Source organism: Lithobates pipiens, unplaced genomic scaffold, assembly GCF_037356315.1.
Source record: "Lithobates pipiens isolate NorthernLeopardFrog02 unplaced genomic scaffold, aLitPip1_a1.2 Scaffold_13, whole genome shotgun sequence".
Taxonomy (NCBI): Eukaryota; Metazoa; Chordata; class Amphibia; order Anura; family Ranidae; genus Lithobates; species Lithobates pipiens.
This window is the reverse complement of record NW_027507718.1, coordinates 137218673-137241337: the sequence shown is the minus strand read 5'-3', so window position 1 is coordinate 137241337 and position 22665 is coordinate 137218673. Positions and strand designations below refer to the sequence as shown.

The following is a 22665-nucleotide window of genomic DNA, read 5'->3' as shown; positions in this document are numbered from 1 at the left end:
GAAGGAGACTGAAACCCGGATCAGCCAGGCAGAGGATGCCTTGTACCACATGCAGCAGGCCCAGGAGGATGTGCAGAGACAGCTACAGCGGTTAGCCCAGAAGCAAGACGACCTCGAGAATAGGGCCCACAGATCTAACCTCCGATTTATCGGTGTCCCCGAGGGATCTGAGGGGGCAGATCCGGCGACATTTCTGGAATCTCTCCTGATTAAGACTTACAGTAGGGAGGCCTTTTCTACCTCTTTTGTAATTGAACGGGCTCATAGGATGCCTGCCCGCCACCGGAGGGAGCGCCCCCTCCCCCCGTACATGCATTGCTAAGCTGCTTAACTTTCGTGATAGAGATGCCATCCTCCGCCTTACCCGGGACAGAGGCAATATCCCGTTCCAGAATGGGCATGTGTCGGTGTTCCCTGATTTCTCGGGTGAAATTCAAAAACGTTGCTCCCGATTTGTGGAAATCAAGAGGCGCCTTAGAGCACATCACATCAAATATGCTATGCTGTATCCGGCCAGACTCCGCGTTGGGGGGGAGGACAAGGCATACTTTTTTGAGGATCCTGAGCTGGCGGTGGCCTGGTTGGATCAAAGGGACGCGGCTCGGTATCGACCACATCGGGACTAACTTTGTCGCGGATTTGTGAGTACTTTAGCTGACCTTCCTCCTTGGCTGTGCAAGCAGGCCGCTAACAGACATATTGTGTGTTACTGATTGACCGCCATCCATACGATACCACCCACGTTTCCCCCCCATACCCTTGCTGGCTACCACCCTTGTTGTCTGAGGAGCTTGACGATGACTGTGTCTATGCTCCGCGAGCCCACCCCTGTTTTATTACAATTACCCTTGTTTTCCCCCTGTAGTATGGGTGGTCCGCTCAGCGGAACTATGTGGCCTCCTTTCCATGGGTGGATGGTGGGGATACAGAACACCTTGACTTGCTATATGGGACTGCAGCACTTTGACCTTCTCCTGCTATATGCCCTTTGTCAGCTTTGATATTACGTTGCTGTGATGGGCACCAAACAACTGGCAGAGGAGTGGAGCAGAGACGCATGGTCCGTTCCGACCTACCCGTCGGGTTATGACGAGGAGGTCCTTGGCCTTGTCGCTGGGCGCATACCTAGCAGAGTCCACCCCGGTGGCTTATTGTTACTGACATTGCCAAGAGTTTAATGGTTTGTTCTGGGAAGAGAGCTCCAGCAAAGTTGGGGGGGCTGAGAGCAGGGGGGGTGGGGATGGGATGTAAATGTTATGTTACAGGTTTACATGTTATATGTTTAGTTTATGGCACAAGACTTAATTGGTTCTGGTACAGACAAATGTCTCTCCTCTGTAATTATACTGCTAACTGTGGGAATGGGTGTAGTCCTGTTATGGGCTATGAGTACTATTTTCCCCCCTGAGATAGTAGATGTGATTATACCATGGGCACTCTTAAGTTACTAACGTGGAATGTCCGAGGGCTTCGGGATAAGTTTAAGCGGGCGGCAGTATTTGGGTGTCTTAAATCCTATAGTGCGGACATTACGGTTCTGGTGGAGACGCATGTTACTGGGAGGTTGCAACTGGCTTTGCGTCGCCCATGGGTTGGATGGGCCTACCTCACCACTCATACATCTTACTCACGAGGGGTGTCTATACTTGTGGCTAAGACGGCTCAATTTACTTTACTCTCCCTGAAGACAGACCCACAGGGTAGATATATTTTTGTACACTGTTTTCTACACGGTGAACAGTACATTATTCTCGCCTATTACATACCCCCACCTTATGATCATAGACTAATTACGGAGGAGCTCTCTTTTATGGCCCAGCATCCCAATGTCCCTGCGATTTGACTGGGGGATTTCAATATGGTACTGAACCCAGGGGTAGATAAACTGTGCCCTAGTCGAGGGGGACCTCAGCAGGGGGATACTGGCCTATGCCGCACGTTTCAGGAATTCTCCCTTACTGATCTATGGCGGTTTAAATATCCGTCTCAACGTATTTATTCCTGTTTCTCTGCAACTCACTCCACTATGTCACGTATTGATTACATTGCTGTATCCAATCAATTGCTATCCAGGCTGGTGGACACGGGCTACTGTGCCAGGTCGTTGTCGGACCATGCCCCTTGCTGGGCAACGTTCTCCTTGACCCGGCCCACTGGACCAAAACCGTGGTGGCTTCACCCTTTCTGGATAACCGTGCTGGGTTACCGTGAAGATCTAGGAGGCGAGTGGCAGTTTTTTTTCAATACCAATCGGGATACAGCTTCGGTTGAGTGCACCTGGGAGGCCTTTAAACTGCATGTACGCTCCACTTTATCGCACCGGTTGAAACGTACCTCCAAAACTCTGATGTCCACTGCCCTGCTGGAGCTGGACTCGGCGACCACTGACTTTACCACTGACTTTACCACTGACTTTACCACTGACCCCACACCCGCTAAGGCCCAGATGCTAAGACACCACACAGTTAGTTGAGCACCTCCAGATTGAACAGGCTAAGCACAAGCTGTTTTTTATTAAACAACGGGTGTTCGAACAGGGAGAGAGGGCAGAAAAGTTGCTGGCCTACTTGGCACATCAGGACTCCAAACCACCTGTAGTAGTGTCGTTGACTGACCATGGAGGGGAGGAAGTGACTGATCCACCGTTGGTGACCAGTATGTTTCATGACTACTACGCTGCCCTTTATGCGTCACAAGTGCACGCATTGAGAAGTGAGACAGGGGCATACCTTCAGAGTGTCCCTCTTCCCCACCTGTCCGAAGCGCAGATTAGGGCTCTTGAGGCTACGTTATCGGCGGATGAGATCAGCCTAGCGATAGCCTCCCTTGCCACGGCTAAAGCCCCAGGACTGGATGGTATTCCCCTAGATATTTATGCCCAATACTCTGAGATACTAGTGCCAGAATTACTGAGACTATACACGCATATCTGAGTCTGAAACCCTACCAGATACACTGAGGCAGGCCGTCATAGTGCTACCCAAGCCAGGAAAAGATCCCCACTCTCCGGATTCCTACCGTCCCATCTCGGTGCTCCAGGCAGATATAAAAATATTGGCTAAGGTACTTGCAACCCGCCTGAGTGGTGTTATTCTCTCCCTTATTCACCCGGATCAAACGGGATTTATGCCCGGGAAAAACACGGCCATAAATATCCATCTTTTATATATGAATATTCAGGCTGGACATGACAGGATGGGATCGCGGGTAGTGGTGTCACTAGATGCCGCCAAGGCGTTTGATTCCATTGAGTGGAATTATCTCTGGGAATGCTTGGGCAAATTTGGGTTTGGCCCTAATTTTATTAAATGGATTACTCTTTTGTATTACCGCCCGATGGCTAGAGTAGCGGTTAATGGTTGGGTGTCGGACCCCTTCCAGCTAGGCCGGGGTACACGGCAGGGATGTCCGCTTTCTCCTATGCTTTATGCATTGGCGGCGGAGCCATTGGCCGCAGCACTCCGGGCGCACCCGAAAGTAGTAGGCCTCCGTAGTGGCTCCTTAGAGGAATCAGTAAGTATGTACGCAGATGATACTCTGCTATATTTGGACGATTCGGGCCAGTCGTTGCAAGTTGCTCTGGGGGTTATAGAGGAGTTTGGCAGTAATTCAGGCCTACGTATTAATTGGACCAAGTCGCAGGTATTGCCTCTCGACTTTGCTCCTCCAGACCGGTGTGCTGCCTCTCTTCCGCTATCTAGGGTTTCTTCTATCCAGTATCTGGGAGTACGGGTCACGAGAGAGCCTCGGGAATATGTTCATTGTAACCTTGAGCCGTTGCTCCAGTATGTGAAGGAGAAGACCCAGGCTTGGTCCCGTCTCCCCATTGGGGTTAGGGGACGGGTTAATATTACCAAAAGGATTTTACTACCCAAGCTCCTGTACATACTTTGGCATTCCCCTGTCATGGTCCCTATGGCGTTCTTCAAGACACTGGACGGTGTTTTGAACACCTTCATATGGGGCCCCTCTAGACACAAGCTGGCGTGGAACACCCTTAAAAATCCGACCTCTATGGGGGGCTTAGCTCTCCCTGATTTTCGCACGTACTATATAGCAGCGCAAATCTCACATTTTTTCCACCTTCACAAGGCGGACAGCCACAGATACCAGGCTTTGGTAGGCAGGGGAGCCCAATCCCATGTTTACACTCCCCTTCAAATGATTTTTCGTGGTGGGGTGGGAGATGCCCGGGCTCGGATTCTGCCACATCACCGGGGTATTTGGAAATTAGCCCTTAGATTATTGGGAGCGGACTACTACCACGCACATACTCCGCTATGGCGCAACCCTCTGCTTCGTGAACTACATAGCCTACCTGCTGTAGAATTATGGGCAGCTAGGGGGGTAATCTACCTGCACCAGGTGGTTACGCCTCTGGGTATACAGGATTTTCCTTCACTGCAAGCGGATTTCAACATACCCCATCACATGCACTTTCGCTACTTGCAATTGCGGCATGCACTCCGTGCACAGTTTGCTCAGGGCCTCCCGGGCGTACAGTCGCTGGCAGTAACAGATGTAATCATGGGAGACGAACCGGCCAAATTGATCTCGTCCCTGTACACAGTGCTCCGTGCTCGCTTGGTGGCGCAGATCACCAAACGGGCTAGGATGAGATGGGAAGAGGACATGGGCCCCCTTGACGGTGAGGAATGGGAGGATGCACTCGAGAATATTAAACGGGCTTCACTTAACCTACCTGACCGTTTGACGCAGATTTACATTGTACATAAGACATATCTCACCCCTGTCCGGATTGCTGGATACCACCCTGACTACAACCCGGGTTGTCCCAGATGCTCTAGTACGGATGGTACGTTCTACCATCTCATATGGCAATGCCCAATAGCCCAGGAGTTTTGGTGGCAGATTAAGTTCCTACACGACCATATGGGCTTACCCCTTCAACTGGACCCTAAAAGTTGCATACTCAGCATATTTTCCGATATTACTGTGGATAATTATTTGGCCACGTTCTTGCACTCTACGCTGTTCAGTGCACGAAAGCTGGTGACTAAATACTGGATGCGCCCAGCAATGCCTATAGTTCGGGAATGGGTGGTAGATATAAATCGCAAGCTACCCTTTGTTAAACTGGTATATAGACATCGGGGGTGTCCAGCCAAATATCACAAAATATGGGACAGGTGGGCAGAGAATCTACATACGTGTGTGGAGTGAGTTGTCTTGGAGATAAGACTGGAGCAGGCAGATTATTTCTTGTAATGTGTGTTTTATTACTGTTCTACATTTATGAAGAGTTCAATGTCTGTACCCACTGCACTAAGCTGTACTACTTGTGATGTTCAATAAACTTGTGCTGTTTAAAAAAAAAAAAAAATATGCCCATCAGCGTGATCCTTAACATAAAATAAAATAAGCTTGCATGCTGATGGGCACATTTTATGTTATGGGGCACTCCGATGGGCACAACAAAATATGCCCATCTGCGTGCCTCTTTACATAAAATGTGCCCATCAGTGTTGCTCTTAAAATAAAAAATGGCCATCAGAGTGCCCCTTAACATAAATTGTGCCCATCAGCATGCTATTTATTTGCTCTGATGGGCATATTTTATTTTAAGAGCAACACTAATGGGGCACATTTTATGCTAAGGGGCACATGGATGGGCACATTTTATGTCCATCAGAGTGCCCCTTAACATAAAATATGCCCATCGGAGCGCCCTTTACATAAAATGTGCCCATCAGCATGCTACTTATTTTATAAGGGTCAGGCTGATGGGCATATTTTATGTTAAGGGGCACTCTAATGGGCTTAACAAAATGTGCCCATCCGTGTGCTCCTTAGCATAAAATGAGCCTATTAGCATTGCTCTTAAAATATGCCCATCAGAGCAAGTAACATGCTGATGGGCACATTTTATGTTACGGGACACTCTGATGGGCACATTTTGTTAAGGGGCGCTCTGTTGGGCACAACAAATTATGCCGATCAGTGTGCCCCTTAAACTATGGCCATCAGTGTGCAGCTTAGGAAAAGTGCCCCACATACCTTGAGCTCAGGCGTAGTCCGCACAAGCTGCAGTGGGGCGGAGAGCTGCGAGCTATATCCCGCAAGTGAGAATCAGGACAGGTGTTGGGAGCCCCGAGTAGCAGGGGGATGGGCCAGAGCGCGCACCTGATGTCACACCCGGCTGGGCACTCTTGTGACAGAAAAACAGGAGCCTCAAGTAGCAGGGGGCAGGGCGGAGCATGCACGTGACGTCTCACCCGGCCAGGCGCTCTTGTGACAGAAGACTGCTGGGAGTGAGAGCCACAGTCAGGAGGCGGAGCGCACACAAGCAACGTCGCTGGTTGCTGGGAAACCCGCAGCAAGCCAGTGACCGCTACTACACTGGTGGTCCAGGCAAGAGCGTCGCTCGGTCCGTGTACGGGCCACCATTTAATGACTGCTGTGCCTGTTTTAGAAGGATACTTCACTGCGCCCCCACCCCCAATAAATTGTTATGCGCCCCCCCCCCCCCCCCCCCCAACGGCTCTGGCTGTATTCACTAGGGCTTTTAATTGATGGACAGTCGGGGGGAGGCTTATTTCATTGAAGAAAGATCGCTTTCGTAGCATAGAATGCTGCATAAAATACAAATCCTTTTATTTTTATTTTTTTAAGATATAGTATCACAAATGCCAAGTAGTAGGGATATCGGAACGCAGGGGACCTGTAATTCCATTTCAGAAGACCTGCAGCTGCGGGCAAGATCATACTACATGAAAGGAGCCTGTATCAGTCTCGCATTTAGGACAGACCGATCCTCTGTCAGATAAAAAAACTTGACTTGAATAAATTCTATCCCTCACAGAAACCATCAGTGGAAGATATTGTTGGAGACCCTCCTCCCAATCATAATCAGCTAGTGTAGGCATATCTGCCTGCCATGTGGAGATTTGAGACCCCTTACAGATATCCAGCCCAGCTTAAGTAGAGTAGAGAGCGGAGAGGGGTTTAATCCCCCTCCAACGTCCTCAGGCTTTCGAAATCTTGGGACCCTCCAGTGTTATAGGATGGGGAAATTGAGCCTGAAAAGCATGGTGTAGTTGTAGGTATCTGAATAGCATTCGATTTGGGTAGACCCCATCTAGGCTTAAGATCGTCAAAGTCGCACTCCCCAAGAGTTTTCATTTCAAATCGGGCCCAAAACAGGATCCTGAATGGACTGAAGATGAGGCAGCTGCGGGTTACCCTACAGCAGGCTATGCAGAGAGCAGCTTCTGGGCATTTCAACCTTTGCCTGGACAATATCCCATACCTTAAGAGTAGTTTGCATCAGGGAAATAATGTTGTGATTAGACCGGGGACCTCGGTGAACCAAGTGCCGTAGTTCGGAGTAGGAGTCAAATAACGTGGACCCGGAATTGGCCAGGTCCTCCAATAGCCACCATTTTAGTATTTTAGTAAAACAAGGCAAAGCAAGGGCCACGTAGGGTAATGGGCAATTGCAGAGTGGCTTTCGCTATTCTAAGGGTATTGCCTTTCCATATGAAGATGATTATACTATCCAGCTTATTGAAAAATGTATTTGGTGTATGGACTGGGGTCTGCCTAAAAAGATATATAAATTTAGGTAAGACCTGACATTTTAAGGTTAACTCGTTCAACTGGTTTAAGGGGTAGAGTTTTCCAGGCCACACATCTGAGTCGGGAAGGAGACCACCGGAGTGAGGTTGCGGATTAAATTGCGAAAGGTCCCCATGGATTACAACCCCCAGATACCTGAACTGTGAGACATTTCTGCAGCAATGCATTTGTTGGTAGAGAGGTGTCTGTAGGGTGGGGTAAAGAGAACCAATTTTCTCTATCGTTCATTGATGGACACAGCAGCTCTTCATGACCTTAGGGTTATATCGCCCCTTTAGGAGAGGACTAGGCAGAAAGTGTTAAAAACGGCAACACTTGCACAGTACCGCCCAGGGGGTGGTCTTACTGGTTATAACCCCTCACACTGCATCCAACAGCTCAGGTTTTTTTTTTTGTGCTGCCTAGTGTAGAAGGACCCGGCTCCCGGTGGGACCATTGGTCCTGGGAATGTGGTGTACAGTCAGCCCAGGGTCGGTGGACCCAGGAAGAATCCCGCCTGACGATCAAAGTGCTGGAACTTCGGGCAATCAGACGGTGCCTCTCCACATGGTCACAGAGCCTGCAGGGGCGTCCGGTCAGGAGCCAGACAGACAACGCCGTGGCGTATGTCAACCATCAAGGAGGAACAAGGAGCTTGGCTTCAGCACCGGAGGTTGCTCACATCCTACGTTGGGCATGGCGGCGCGTGTCGGCCGTATACATTCTGGGCATAGAAAATTGGCAAGCAGTCTACCTAAGTCGTCAGATGCTGGACCAAGGGGAATGGTGGTCACTATGTATGGTCTGGATGTATTTTGGCTCCTTTGCCTAAGATGGGGCATGCCAGATGTGGATCTCCTGGCTTCTCGACTCAATTGGAAGGTACAGAGGTTTGTGGCCAGGTCAAAGGGTGCCTGGGCGGACACTGCAGACGAGTTGGTGGCTCCATGGGGGCATTATCGTCTGACTTATGCTTTTCCCCCACTCAAACTTCTTCCACGTCTGCTTCGCAGAGTGGGGGCCAAAGGGGATTCTGGTAATTATTGCCCCAGATTGGCCTCGACATCCTTGGTACGCCGCCATAGTACGAATGGTGGCGGATGTTCATGGGGGCTCCCGATGTTGGAGGACGACCTGTCGCAAGGTCCAATAATAATACTTCACCCTGCTGTAGTCACTGGCTTTAACGGCATGGCTGTTGAAAGCCAGATGCTAAGGGACCGAGGTCTGTCGGAAGTCATCTTCTCTGAAGATTTATCATCGTATGTGGAAGGCCTACATCATACATAGGTTGAATAAAGACACCAGTCCATCCAGTTCAACCTAAGTGAGTGTCTAAAATTGTCCCTATCCCTGAACATTGCACACTCACATCAGTCCCTACCCTCAAGGAGCCCACAATCCAAGTTCCCCATTCATATACTAGGGTCAATTTTGGACAGAAGCCAATTAACCTACCTGCATGTCTCTATGAGATTCGAGTCTGATGCTCTTGGTGCTTCAGAAACCACCATTTGAAAACATTAGGGAGATTTCCTTATTGACACTCTCTCAGAAAGTAGGCTTTCTAGTGGCCATTATGTCTTCCAGGAGGGTTTTTGAGTTGGCGGCCTTGTCTTGCAAGTCTCCCTACTTGATCCTCCACAAGGATAAGGTGATGCTGTGTCCGCAGCCTTTGTTTCTTCCAAAGGTTGTTTTGTCCTCTAAATTAGGACATTGTGCTCCCATCCTCATGTTCTCCGCCGTCACACCCCAAAGTGGTGGCTTGCATTCCTTGGACATGGTCAGGGCTCTGCGGGTGTATCTTTTTGTTTCGGTTCCTTTTCGGAGGTCAGACTCGCTGTTTGTATCAGTGGCTGGTCCGAAGAAGGGACTGGCGGTCTCATCGGCTACCATCTCTCGTGGATCAGACAGATTGTAGTTCAGGCTTATGCCATAAGGGGACAGGCGCCTCCCTTTCTTGTCACAACGCATTCTACCAGGGCAATTGGTACCTCTTCAGCATTCCGACATCAAGCATCCGTTTCCCAGGTGTGTAAGGCGGAAACCTGGTCATCCGTCCACACTTTCAGTAAAATTTACCAGGTTGATGTGAGAGCATCTTCGGACGCTTGCTTCGGCCGCAAGGTTTTGCAAGCGGCTGTTTAAGGTTGCAACTCCTCCGTTGAGGAGCTCTGGTTCTTATGGGTGGAGTTATTGTTTGCTGTTCAAGCCCCTTGTTTTCTTTGAAACTGCTTGGGGACATCCCTAAGGTCTAGAAGAGCTGCTGTGTCCATCAATGAACGATATACAAAATAGGATTTTTGTACTCGCCGTAAAATCCTTTTCTCTGAACTTCATTGACAGACACAGCACCCACCCCTCCTATTTATGTTTGTACTGCTTTTGACAAACTGAGCTGCTGGATGCAGTGTGAGGTGCTATAGCCAGTAGAACCACCCCCTGGGCGGTACTGTGCAAGTGTTGCTGTTTTTAACGCTTTCTGCCTAGTCCTCTGCTAAAAGGGCAATATAACTCTAAGGTCAAGAAGAGCTGCTGTGTCCGTCAATGACTTCAGAGAAAAGGATTTTACGGTGAGTACAAAAATCCTATTTTTTCCCCCAATTGATACAGATACCAGAGTACCGACCAAAGTTGTCAATAATTGATAGGGCCGACGCTCAATGAGTCTTTCGCATCCCTAAGATACAGAAGAGTATGGTTGCATAGAGGGAGATCTTTTCTTGTATGGGACCTATGGTTAAACCACGGACATCTGATAAGGACCGTAAAAGAATAGCCATTGGCTCAATAGCCAATACAAAGAAGACAGGTGAAAGTGCCTGGTTCCCCTATGACGATAGAGAGGGGAAAGAGTCCAACCAGTACACGGTCGCTAGTAGCCGTCAGATATTTGTATAAAGCCTGCATCCAGGAAATTTAGAACCAAAACAACGCAGGAGGCACCGTGTTACTTTAACTGACAATTGCGTGGTCGTGTGACGCTGTACCCAAAGAAATTTTATGTATATATATATATATATATGTATGTATATGTATGTATATGTATGTGTGTGTGTGTGTATATGTATATATGTATATGTATATATGTATATATATATATATATATATATATATATATATATATATATATATATATATATATATAATTTTTTTTTTTTTTTTTTTTTGGTGGTATGTGATCACCTCTGCGTTTTTTGAGCTATAAATAAAGACCAACAAGTTAAAATTTATATATAATATATATTAAACTTTTTTTTTTTTTTTTTTTTTTTTTTACTTTTGTTATGAAACATACCCAATAAAAAATCTAATTCTTCATCATTTTGGGCCAATATACATTCTGCTACATATTTTTGGTAAAAAAAATAAAATAAAAATCCCAATGAGAGTATATTGATTGGTTTGCGCAAAAGTTTTAGCTTCTACAAACTATGGGATATATAAAAAAAAAAAAAAAAAAATTAAGTTTTTAGTTTTTTTTTTTTTTACTAGTAATGGCAGTGATCAGCAACTTATATCGGGATTGCGGTGGACAAATGGGACACCTGACACTTTTTGGGTCCAGTGGGGGAAGAGGTGCTTGTACTGGGGAAAGGCAGAGATCCGTGTTTCTGCTTGGCAGAAACACAAGATCACTCCCTTCCCTTGTCACAGAACAGCAATCTGCCTTGTTTACATAGGCAGGTTACTGTTCTGCCTGTGCCTCAAACGATCGGCAGTTCCCGGAGGACATCACATCCGCCAGAGCTGATTGGGGTCGGCAGCACGCATGCGCGCCCCACACCCGGAACTGCAGAATTGCGTACCTTTATGTGATTCTGCACAGAGCGGCCGCCCTGCTGCAGTAAACGTACTGCACTGTACGCGGGGCAGTCTGCAACAGGTTAATAATACTGCTTTAACCGCTTCCTGCCCGCCCAGTGTCATGACCTCATCGATTTTGAGCGTGACGGCTGAAAGATTCCTGCAGCTTCTTTTAGAGCCATCTATTTCTTTCACCATAAGAACAATAATAGTGGCTGTTCAGCCGCTTGATCGTTTTTATAGGCGGCACCCCTGCGGACCGGAGATAGAACCGACCAGCGCTAGAGGTTGACGGTTTTCTGGCTGGCCAGATGGTCCCCAGAGTCTCTCTGATCATTCAGAGGTCGGGCACGATGTGATGTCACACACAGCCTCTGCATTTGAAAAGCCGGGGTCTCCTTCCTTCCTTCCTTCCTTCCTTCCTTCATCTTTATTTTTTCTTTCTTCTTCTGCTCAAACCACACATGAGGTATTCCCACAAATGTTAGAGCAATAATTCTAGCATTAGACTTCCTCTGTAACTCAAAACATGTAACCTGTAAAAATATTTTCTCTTATATTCAATGACCGACACAGCTCCTCTATTAGCCATTGGGTTTGTTATGCTATTACTAGGAGATACTAGGCATTAGTTGTAATACAACACTCAGAACTCTTTAGTTCCACCCAGGGGGGGTCCCTTGGGCAACAACCCTCCAGCCTGTCATGCAGTCATCAGTTTAATTTTGCCTAGTGAAGAAGGACCTAGGAACCCTGCGGGCCCATCGGTCCGTGCTTTTTTTTTTTTTTTTTTTTTTTTTTTTTATTTCCTGCAGAAGCATGACTTTTTGCGCAAGATGATTGATCCTGCGATCTACTATCAACAGCCGGCTGGGTGACAGGCTGGATACTCATATCCTTGTAGTCTCCCCAGCCTGGCCAGTGAGCGTGTGCCGGCTGCAGCTACGCGCTAGGCAGGCCACAACGAAACCTCAGCTGCATAGGTGGTCGTGAGCTTTTATGCTCCGGGCATACATATGACCGGGCTACTGATGTCTGCATCACAGTATGCTGGACCAGCAGCCACCCTGATGGAATGTCTCCCAGCTCTTCAGGACTGGTGAGTACAGCTCTCCCTGCCTCGGCGGGGCTGAGCAACTGGGCATTCCCTGGGAGGTCGATTCGAGGGTCCCTCACCTCTCTTCTCTCCCTGTCCCTAGCTTCCCTCTCCCCTCCCTGTGGGGGATGCTGCATGTGGCTGCTGAGCAGTGTGTGTCTATGCAGGGGCTCTCCGGGGGGACTCTCACCTGGGGGGGGGGGGGTGCGCTGGCTAGCTGTGTCCTGGGTCCTGTTCTTCATGCTGATGTCCTGCGCATCACTGTGCTCACCGCTAATTGATTTCTCCCTGTACCTCATGGAGCTGCATTCGGCTGCCATTTTAGGTCTGGGCAAAGGCAGCATGCTCTCTTGGGCTTCAGCGGCCATTTTCCTGGTGATTTCCTATTCAGAACACCGGCGGCCATTTTTCTTGTAACGTGAATACGTTTTTTTGTGTTCTCTAGCGGCAGCATGTGCTCCTGTGCCCTCAAAGCCATTTTCTGTGTGTGTTATGTCCTTGTGCTGGATGCTGGGCGGCTGGTTTCTTGAAGCCTGAGCACACTTCAGAGCGGTTTTAGCGCCATTTGCAGCTGCTTCCACCAACGCAGCACTGTTTACTCTGCACCTGGGAGCCAACAGGGACTACGGGCACTACCTGCTGAATAGCGCAGAATTCCTGAGCGGGAAAGAGCCCCTCAGCCAGCAGCAGTAAGGAGGGTTGGACTGTCACTGACCTAAGTCCCCTTCGGGTGGTAGACAGGGTAGGGTCAGCATGGCTTCAGAAACCGGTGTTTCTTTCCCCGAAATCCAGGCAATTGGTCGTCTGCGGACTAAGCAGTGCCTATGGACACCCTGATGACAGTCCTCAAATCGTTCGTTGCCAAGATGGAGGCGGCACGTGGGAAAAAGGGTGCAAAAAAGCGGTCCCTGCCTCCCCGGTCCTCTGGGGAGAGCTCTGACGCAGACTCGGGTCCTGCTGAGGCTGGTGACCCATGCTCTGTCTTGTTAGATGACGCTGACCAGGACCGCTCGGACAGTGAGAATGAGTCCCCGTCTGGGTCCGTAAGCAACAAAGCGCTTGTTGGAGCATTTATCACAGCTGTGCGTGATACCCTGAAGGTTCAGGAGCCAGCAGATCCCTCTGCTGATGTAGCGGCCCCCTTTGGGTCCGGCAAGCCAGCACGTTCACCTAAGGTGTTCCCGTATCTGACTTATTTTGACAAGTTAATTTACAAGGAATGGGGTCGCCCGCAACGGACCTTTTCGGTCCCAAAATCCATGGTGGTGCGTTACCCTTTTGAGGAAAACCTTCTCAAGAAATGGTCAGCTCCTCCGGTTGTGAACCCCCCCCAGTATCCAGGTTAAATAAAGTAACCACGATCCCGGTAGAGGGGACTCCTGCATTTAAAGATCCCACGGACAGGAAGGCAGAGGCAGTGGCTCGTTCCTAGTTTACGGTTGTGGGGTCCGTCATGCGACCAGTACTGGCGCTCGCACTTGTGTCCCAGACACTAAGTGGGCAAAACTGCTGCACCGCGAATTGGGAGGGCAACAGGCTTCTCCTGTCTGTGTGGAACTAGCAGACCAACTAGCGCAAGGCCTTAAGTAAGTTTGTGACGTGGCCCTGGATACTCTTCCTCTGTTGTCAAGGTCTTCAGTGTCAGCAGTGGTGCTGAGGCGCCTGACTTGGTTAAAATGCTGATCTGCTGACCAGGCATACAAAAAAGCGCTGACGGATCTTCCCTTCCTTGGCGACCGGCTCATTGGAGCCTCTTTGGATGACATTATTAAAAATGCCACTGGTGGTAAGAGGTACCCTACTCCCACTGGCCAGGAAGGCTAAGGAGCCACGCCGTAGGCAAGGGCTCTCTTGCCGCTCACAAACTGCATTTTCGTCCGTCCGGAGCTTCGGCTAAACGTCCCCATCCCGACAGGACGACTACGGAAGGACAAAAACGTCCCTGGAACTGCAAGCCTGCGAACAAAAGTGCTACCGCAGGAAGGTTTGCCCCCACCCATGTCTCAGGTGGGGGGTTGCCTTCGGGAGTTTGCAGCCCGGTGGTCCTCTCGACTATCCGACCAATGGGGCTACAATATAGTTTTCTCTCTTGGCCGCCGAACAGATTCTTCCCCTCCAGCATACGCGTATCCCCGGCTCGCCGTGAGGCCCTCTTGGGGGCAGTAAGGGACCTGCTGAGTTGCGGGGTGGTTGTACTGGTCCCGGAATCTGAACGGTTCCAGGGATTCTGCTCAAATCTGTTTGTAGTTCCCAAGAAGGAAGGGGTGCGTCCAATCTTGGACCTAAAAGCCCTCAATCACTTTGTGAAAGTGCAGAGGTTCAGAATGGAATCGGTTCGCTCAGTAGTCGCTGCACTCCAAGGGGACTCCCTGGTGTCCTTAGACATCCAGGATGCGTACCTGCACGTGCCCATATGCCTTCGGCATCAAGTTTCTGCGATTTGCAGTTGGGGAAGCCCACTACCAGTTTGTGGCTCTCCCGTTTGGTCTGGCATCAGCCCCCCCGAGTCTTTACTTCTCCAGTTTTGCCATTGCTGCAGCAACATGGGATCGTGATCGTGGGATACCTAGACGATATCCTCCTGTGAGGGCATTTTCCACCTTCAGAATTAGAGGAGGATGTGGCGATCACCTTGCAGACCCTGCAAGAATTTGGGTGGCTGTTGAACCTAAAGAAGTCTGTGATTGTACCGACCCAGCATCTGGAGTACTTGGGCTTGCTGCTGGACTCCAGGGAAGAGAGAGTGTTTCTCCCTTCAGACAAACTGCAGACTCTCAGATCCACGGGAAAACTGCTGATGAACGGCAAGTGGTCGTCGCTACGCTTCTGCATGCGAGTTCTGGGATTCATGGTAGCCTCCTTCAAGGCAGTACCATATGCCTAGTTCCACACCAGAGTCCTGCAGAAGGAGATTTTGACAAAATGGGACAAATCTCAGTTGTCTCTGGATCGACAGATCCAGGTGAGCCAGTCAGACTCACTGATCTGGTGGCTGAGGTCCCCGGCGATTCAGTCCGGGAAGTCGTTCCTACCTCTGAAGTGGACAGTGATCACAACAGATGCCAGCCTATCCGGTTAGGGTGGAGTGATGGGGGTTCAGTCGGCTCAGGGCCTCTGGTCGGCAGAAGAATCCAAGTTGCTGATCAATCTGCTCGAGCTAAGAGCGATCGGGCTATGCCTCTCCACATGTTCGATGAGACTTCAGGGGCGTCCGATCAGGGTCCAGTCAGACAACGCCACGGCTGTGGCATGCGTCAATCACCAAGGGGAAACAAAAAGCTCAGCCGCCGCACGGGAGGTCGCTCGCATACTTCGGTGGGCAGAGCGACACGTACCAGCCCTGTCGGCCATTTACATCCTGGGAGTGGAGAACTGGCAGGCAGACTATCGGAGTCGCCAGATGCTTGACCCAGGAGAATGGGCGTTGCATCCGGAGGTATTCGGGCTACTGTGCCTGAGGTGGGGCACACCAGACGTGGAACTTCTGGCCTCCCGTCTCAATCGGAAGGTGCAGAGATTTGTGTCCAGGACACGAGATCCATGGGCAGACACACTGGTGGCTCCGTGGGATCAGTACCAGCTGATCTACGGCTTTCCTCCACTAAAACTGTTACCACATCTGCTTTGCAGAGTGGAAGTCGAGGGGATCCCAGTAATACTGATTGCCACAGATTGGCCTCAACGTCCTTGGTACGCAGACCTAGTGCGCCTGGTGGCGGACGCCCCATGGCGACTGCCGTTCTGAGAGGACCTTCTGTCTCGAGGTCTGATTCTCCATCCTGCTTTACCATCGCTGACTTTAACGGCATTGGCTACTGAGAGTCAGGTGTTGAGGAACCGGGGTCTATCAGACTCTGTGATCCCACCTATGTTGAGGGCACGTAAATCTTCTCAGAAGATACATCCTCATACCTGTAAGGCCTACATCTCCATGTGTGAGGAGAAAGGATGGCATCCAGATCCTGCTGTTTCTTCAGTAGGGAGTAGACCAGAAATTCGCGTTAAGCACCATTAAGGGCCCAATTTCAGCCTTGGCTCTCTTATTTATTTTTTTATTTTTTTTTCAGCGACCCTGGCGTCTCACTCCGATGCATCCACCGTTACCCCCGGGGGATTTGAACCTGGTGTTATCAGCTCTTCAAAAAAACCGCCATTTGAAAATATCAGGGAGATTCCCCTGTTGACTCTTTCCCAGAAAGTGGTCTTTCTAGTAGCCATCACATCAGCCAGGAGGGTTTTGGAACTGGAGGCTTTGTCCTGCAAGTTGCCTTATCTGGTTATCCACAAGGATAAGGCGGTGTTGCGTCCGCAACCGTCTTTTCTACTAAAAGTGGCCTTGGCTTTTCATATCAATGAGGACATTGTGTTACCATCTGTGTCCTAAGCCGAAACACCCTAAGGAGGTGGCCCTTTACGCTCTGGACATGGTTCAGGGCTCTTAAGATGTATTTGTCTGCCACGGCTCCCTTTCGGAAGTCGGGCTCATTGTTGGTTTCGGTGGCTGGTCCAAAGAAAAGCATGGCGGTCTCGTCGGCCACCATTTCCAGGTGGATCAGACAGGTTGTAGTGCAAGCCTACGCCCTGAAGGGGCAGGTGCCCCCCTTTCCGGTCACGGCCCCCTCCACAAGGGCAGTCGGAATGTCTTGGGCCTTCCGACACCAAGCGTCTGTCGCGCAGGTGTGTAAAGCGGTGACCTGGTCGTCTGTCCGCATGTTTTTCAAGCTCTACAAGGTAGACGCCCGTGCATCGGCTGATGCCTGTTTTGGCCGCAAAATTTTGCAGGCAGCCATATAGTTGCAATTGAATATGCAATATATTTAATTTTTCCTGTTTTTTCGATTAAAAACACAGTACCGTTAAGTTAATGCGCTGTTGCATTGCATTCCGCAGTTTTTGGTGCGGTTGTGGGTAGTTACTCCTGTTGAGGGTACCCTGGTTTTGTGGTGGATTTCTCCATGCACTGTTGGGTTTTTTTTTTTTGCTTTTGGTGGGTAAAGTTTCACTCTTTCCCACTTGCCATGGTGGATGAAGTTTCTATGCTTTCCCCCCCCCCCCCCCCCCCTCCGTTGGCACTGCTTGGGGACGTCCCAATGGTTAAGAGAGGAGCTGTGTCGGTCTGTGAATATAAGCGAAAATAGGATTTTTTGCACTCGCCGTAAAATCCTTTTCTCTGTAATTCGCCGACCGACACAGCACCCGCCCCTCCTTTTTCTCTTTACGTTATACTGCTTGTTGACATACTGATGACTTTATGGCAGGTTGGAGGGTTGTTGCCCAAGGGACCGCCCCCTGGGCGAAACTTAAGAGTTCTGAGTGTTGTATTACAACTAATGCCTAGTATCTCCTAGTAATAGGGCATAACAACCCAAGAGAGGAGCTGTGTCGGTCGGTGAATTAGAGAAAAGGATTTCACAGCGAGTACAAAAATCGTTTTTTTTTTGTTTTTTTTTAAAGCCTCGCCTATGGAGATTTTTAAGTACCGAAGTTTGGTGCCATTCTACGAGCGTTTGCAATTTTGAAGCGTGACATGTGGGGTACCCATTTACTTGGCGTAACATCTTTCACATTATGCAAAAAAATTTAATGCATGAATTTTTTTTTTCTGTCCAAAAAAAAAGTATTTGAAAAATTGCTGCACCGTGCGAAATAAAAAGTTGCAATGACCACCATTGTATTTTCTAGGGTTTCTGCTAAAATACAAACGTATGTATTGTTTGGGGGTACTGTGTAATTTTCTTGCAAAAAAAATATATTTTTACATGTAGGAGAGAAATGTCAGAATTGGCCTGGTAGGCAAGTGGTTAAGGCCCCTTTCACACTGCGGCGGTGGGTGCGTCGGTGGTAAATCGCCGCTATTTTTAGAGGTGCTTTACCACCAATTTCGTGGTGCTATTCGACTGCTAGCGGGGCATTTTTACCCAAGCGACCGAGAGGGTTAAAACCACCGCTAAGCGATGATTGATTTCAATGGGCAGGAGCGGATTAGGAGCAGTGTAAGCTCTGCTCCTTCACCGCTCCAAAGATGCTTGCAGTTTTTTTGTTTTTTTTGTTTAAACATCCTGCAAATGCACTGTTCCAGTGTGAAAGCACTTTCACACTGGAGAGACAGGAGCGGCTCTTTACAGGCGCTATGCAGGAGGCACTATTCTTAGCGATGTAGTGCTTGTAAAGCGCCTCAGTGGTCTAAGGAATTTTACTGCGGAAAAACTGCATTGGCTTTGTTTTTTTTTGTTTTTTAACGGCTTCTAAAGACATTAATTCAATTCTGACTTACTGTGACCAATTATAAATCTAACCATTTCAAATGGGAAATTCCATACTGCAAAATCTTAGTCTTGGCCCTCCATCTAGAGAATTTTGCATGCAATTTGCCTATGTACTGAGGGAATCTTATGTTCTGACATTTTCTTTTTTACAGCATGATACATGTCCTGTATGCAGGAAAAGTCTGAGTGGGCAGAACACTGCAACCAACCCCCCAGGACTTTCGGACCTGAATTTCTCTGCATCTTCTGCTTCTTCCTCATCGTCCACCTCCCCTACTGAAGAAAATAACTCTGCCAACAATTCCTGAGCAGCTGAAATTGGGTAGGGGAGCAGTTGCCGTGCACCTGCACCTCCTGCCACCCTCTCGCCTGCTGCTTTTGTCACCACTGCATTCGGAGCCGAAAGGAACAGTGCACAGGGGTTCCTAAGAGAAGAAAAAGAAAAACAGACTTTTTAAGGCTTTTGGGGGTCGAGTCTGGATTTATCTTCCTCCTTACCAAGTGGGAGCAGCTGGTAACCAAAGTGTGACATCTAATATGGAAAAGACTGAGTGGGTGTGAGATGATTTTTTTTTTTTTTTTCTGTGAAGGGTTTGGGTTTCCTCTTTTTAAAATATAGAGGTGCGGTAACTCCTTTTTATCATTTTTATTTTTTAATGCTTTGAAGTTTTTAATCTCTAAATTAAACATGTATGATACTGCTCCTAGTGTGAGCAGTGACTGCACCATACTTGGAGGATGTGTCTTCTTCAGTGTTACGAATTAAGTGTGTAGAATGTGCCATACTTGTGTCTTGAGTGACACACAGCACTTGACTATCTGTGGTTCCAGTTTCATGTCTCATAATCCTTAAAGACTGCTCTATATAGTGCTAAGGTTCCATGTGACAGTATTGGTATTATGTGTTTTTTTTTTTTTTGTCTTTACCTAGTCTTAATGTTTCTCTATTTGCGTATATAGCATGGAGTTTTAGCCCAGTTTGTCAGTACTTTCTTCTTCCTTCTCCTTTCTCCTTTCTTATTTCTTTTTTTATTTTTATTTTTTGGCAGTCTATTTGTTCTCAGTACCAGGTACATAAGATATCCCTTTTGACATCATCACACAGATGTCTAGCAGTTTCCTACCTATTTTCCACAGTGTTCTCTTGGAACCTGGAGTTTGGAACCATATTTCTCCTGGGAGATTGTATGTTGGAGACTCCTTTCCAAGAGGCTGGTGCTAACTATCTTCTCATCTAGCACATGTTAGGTTTTGGGGGTTCCAAGTGGCTTCGTAACAGTTCATGAAAGAAACTGGGTTTTGCAGAGGATTGTACAAAATTAATCATATTTATTGTGTGTGTGTGTAATATAAATATATATATATATATATGTGTATATATATATATATATATATATATATATATATATATATATATTATTTAATGCTACTTTTTATGAAGAATTTCTTTTCTTTTTTCTTTTTCTTTTTTTCTTTTTCTTTTTTTATTTTATTTTTTATTTTTCTTGCAGAAGGTGGTGCATATAATCTCATTTTAGGCACAGCAGAAAGGGTCACAAAGAACTTTTTGAAATTTCCATTACACATATTAAATGGCTTTTATAAACCCTAGTTATCAAATAACAAAGGTGCTTCATTTTCTAAGCCCAGTACTTTGATAGCTGTAGAGCCAACTTGGTATCTGTGGTTTACAGTCTTTGTTTCTCCAGTGTGAGTTCTCTCCCACTTGTATTACTTGCAACCATTTACTAGCTTATCAGTAAGCCCACTACACAGGATTCATTTCTGATGTAAGAAATTATTACATGGTAAGTAGTTAATATTAAAACAAGTGTAATTTCGTATTGTGTATTGATAATGTTGCTTGCCAAACACCAACTACCAGGGAGGTTAGCACATACATCTTCTTCCCACTATGTAAAAAAACAGCACATTGTTTCTTTCTCATCCTCTGAGGGATGCAGAATATGAAACCTTTTGGAGCCTACAGAAGTATTGAACACTTGCTGACAAACTGTGGGCTACCCAGCACTACTGCCAGCATGTATCTTTTTGCCCTAGTAAGAGGGATGTCTTTCTTGGCTTCACTAGTTTAGGACTTGGATTAATTAAATATTTTTTTTCTTCTTCTAGTAACTTTTTTTGTACCCTAACCATGCCTGGACCACACAGTGTGGGAACAGCCTGTAATGTTGCTTAGGACCCTGCTTGGGGGAATCTTCTTGACACTGAGTGCAACAAGTGTAGTTGGCTGCTGCGTGCTATACAGCTCCAGGCATGTGGTTCATTCCTATGGTTCCCAGACCCTAAAGACCCTTCCGGATAAATACCCAATGTGCTAGAATTAATGCAATTTCATTGAATTTGCATTGTTTAGATTGCATTAAAGGCATGGTAAAAATGCTCTCCAAATGCCCTATGCGCTTTTGACACGAGTTTGACAAGCGTTAAAAAAGCACCCCAGATGACTAGGTTTTTTTGTTTTTTTTCCTCTTGCTGTGCACAAGGCCTAACTCCCTGAAAACACAGTGAGTTTATAGTGCATTACCATAGACTTGAATAAAAGGAATTGAGATGCTTTTAACGCCTTCCTTTTAAAGATCAAAGATTTTTATTCTGAAGCAGGGCTTTAAGAATTAAGCAGATAGAAAATTTGAGACACTCTTAAAGGCTCTGTTTACTTGTACAGATTCAACCCTGCAACCAGCTATTTCAGCAATTTGTTTTGTCAAGATGCAACTACTTTGGCAAAATACATGAAAACAATCTCTTGTTTTTCAGGACCGAGTTCTGGTGGGTTAAACCTAGTCTTCTGCCCTACTTTTCTGTGTTGAATTCATGACACAGATCTCCAGAAGGGCTCTAATTTCTGTCCATATGCACAGAATCTTATGACCAGAAGCCTGATTGGTTAAAGCTGTTTGTAAAGGATGCCTCATTCATGCCTTTTGAAAGAGGCTGTCTCTTTGGGATGGCACTTGACAAGCTCATAAGGGGTCACAGAGGGAAAAGTTGTCCTTCCGCAATGGAAGGCTCCAAAACACCCTTCTTGTTGCCTTCTATCTCATCTAAACTAAAATCACCATCACTTTTCCCAGGGTTCATCTTCCAAGCCAAAATTCAGCCCGCCTTTTTAGTACAAAAATTGGAACGCACAGACCATCCAATCAACCCCAAAGCCGCCTTTACTATAAAAGGGTGCCCTAACTCCAAAGTGATGAAGGGATGCCTATTGCAGTTTGCATTCCTCTGGGTCCTAGACCTGCAAGATGGTTTCAAAGGGTATAAAATTTCATACTCTGTGCCCCCAGCACTTCTCTCAAACCAGCCAAAATCTGTCCAAAGACCACAGAGCCGTCTTATGTCCAAGGGAGTGGTCATGTGGTCCCAAATGGTGCCAAAACTCAGTGGGGGTATTTGTCCTATCCCCCCCCCCCCCCTCCCCAAGTTCCAGTTTCTTGTGGAATCTGCAAGACTGTAATTGCCATTTAAAAAAAAAAAAAAGGGAATATCTAACATTTAAGATGCCTACCAAGATATTCCTATTTACCCACCTCATCAGTGCTTTCTGAGCTTCGCAATAGGAGACAAATCCTTTCAATTTGCACTGCTATTCAGCCTATCCTCTGGCCCCAGGGTATCTCTAAAGGTGCTTGCACCCCTTTTTGCCATTATTGATGTGTATCTAAACCCCAAACCAAAAATGTAATATTGCAACTTACTCGCCCTTGGTGTGGTAGATGCATTTTGAAACTAATCTTGCTTTATTTTCACCTGGTTTTCCTGCAAATATCACACATCTGTCCCTAGGTGGCTGTCACCCCTCAATTATATTTATGGTGGTAATACTGGTTGTCACTCTAGGCTGCTTTCCTGATCTCAACTACAATCATGACTGTAATCTGTTCTTCTCCATTG

General features: G+C 47.5%; 1 protein-coding gene across 1 annotated transcript in view; it reads left to right on the top strand.

The window, feature by feature from the left end:
• Positions 1-19477, top strand: part of RNF126 (ring finger protein 126) — a 126950-nt gene extending 107473 nt beyond the window's left edge. The window contains exon 9 of the mRNA XM_077475630.1: positions 18900-19477. Within this exon, the coding sequence (XP_077331756.1) occupies positions 18900-19055 (156 nt within the window). The 3' untranslated portion in view covers positions 19056-19477. The remainder of the gene's footprint in view (positions 1-18899) is intronic.
• Positions 19478-22665: the final 3188 nt, after the last annotated feature.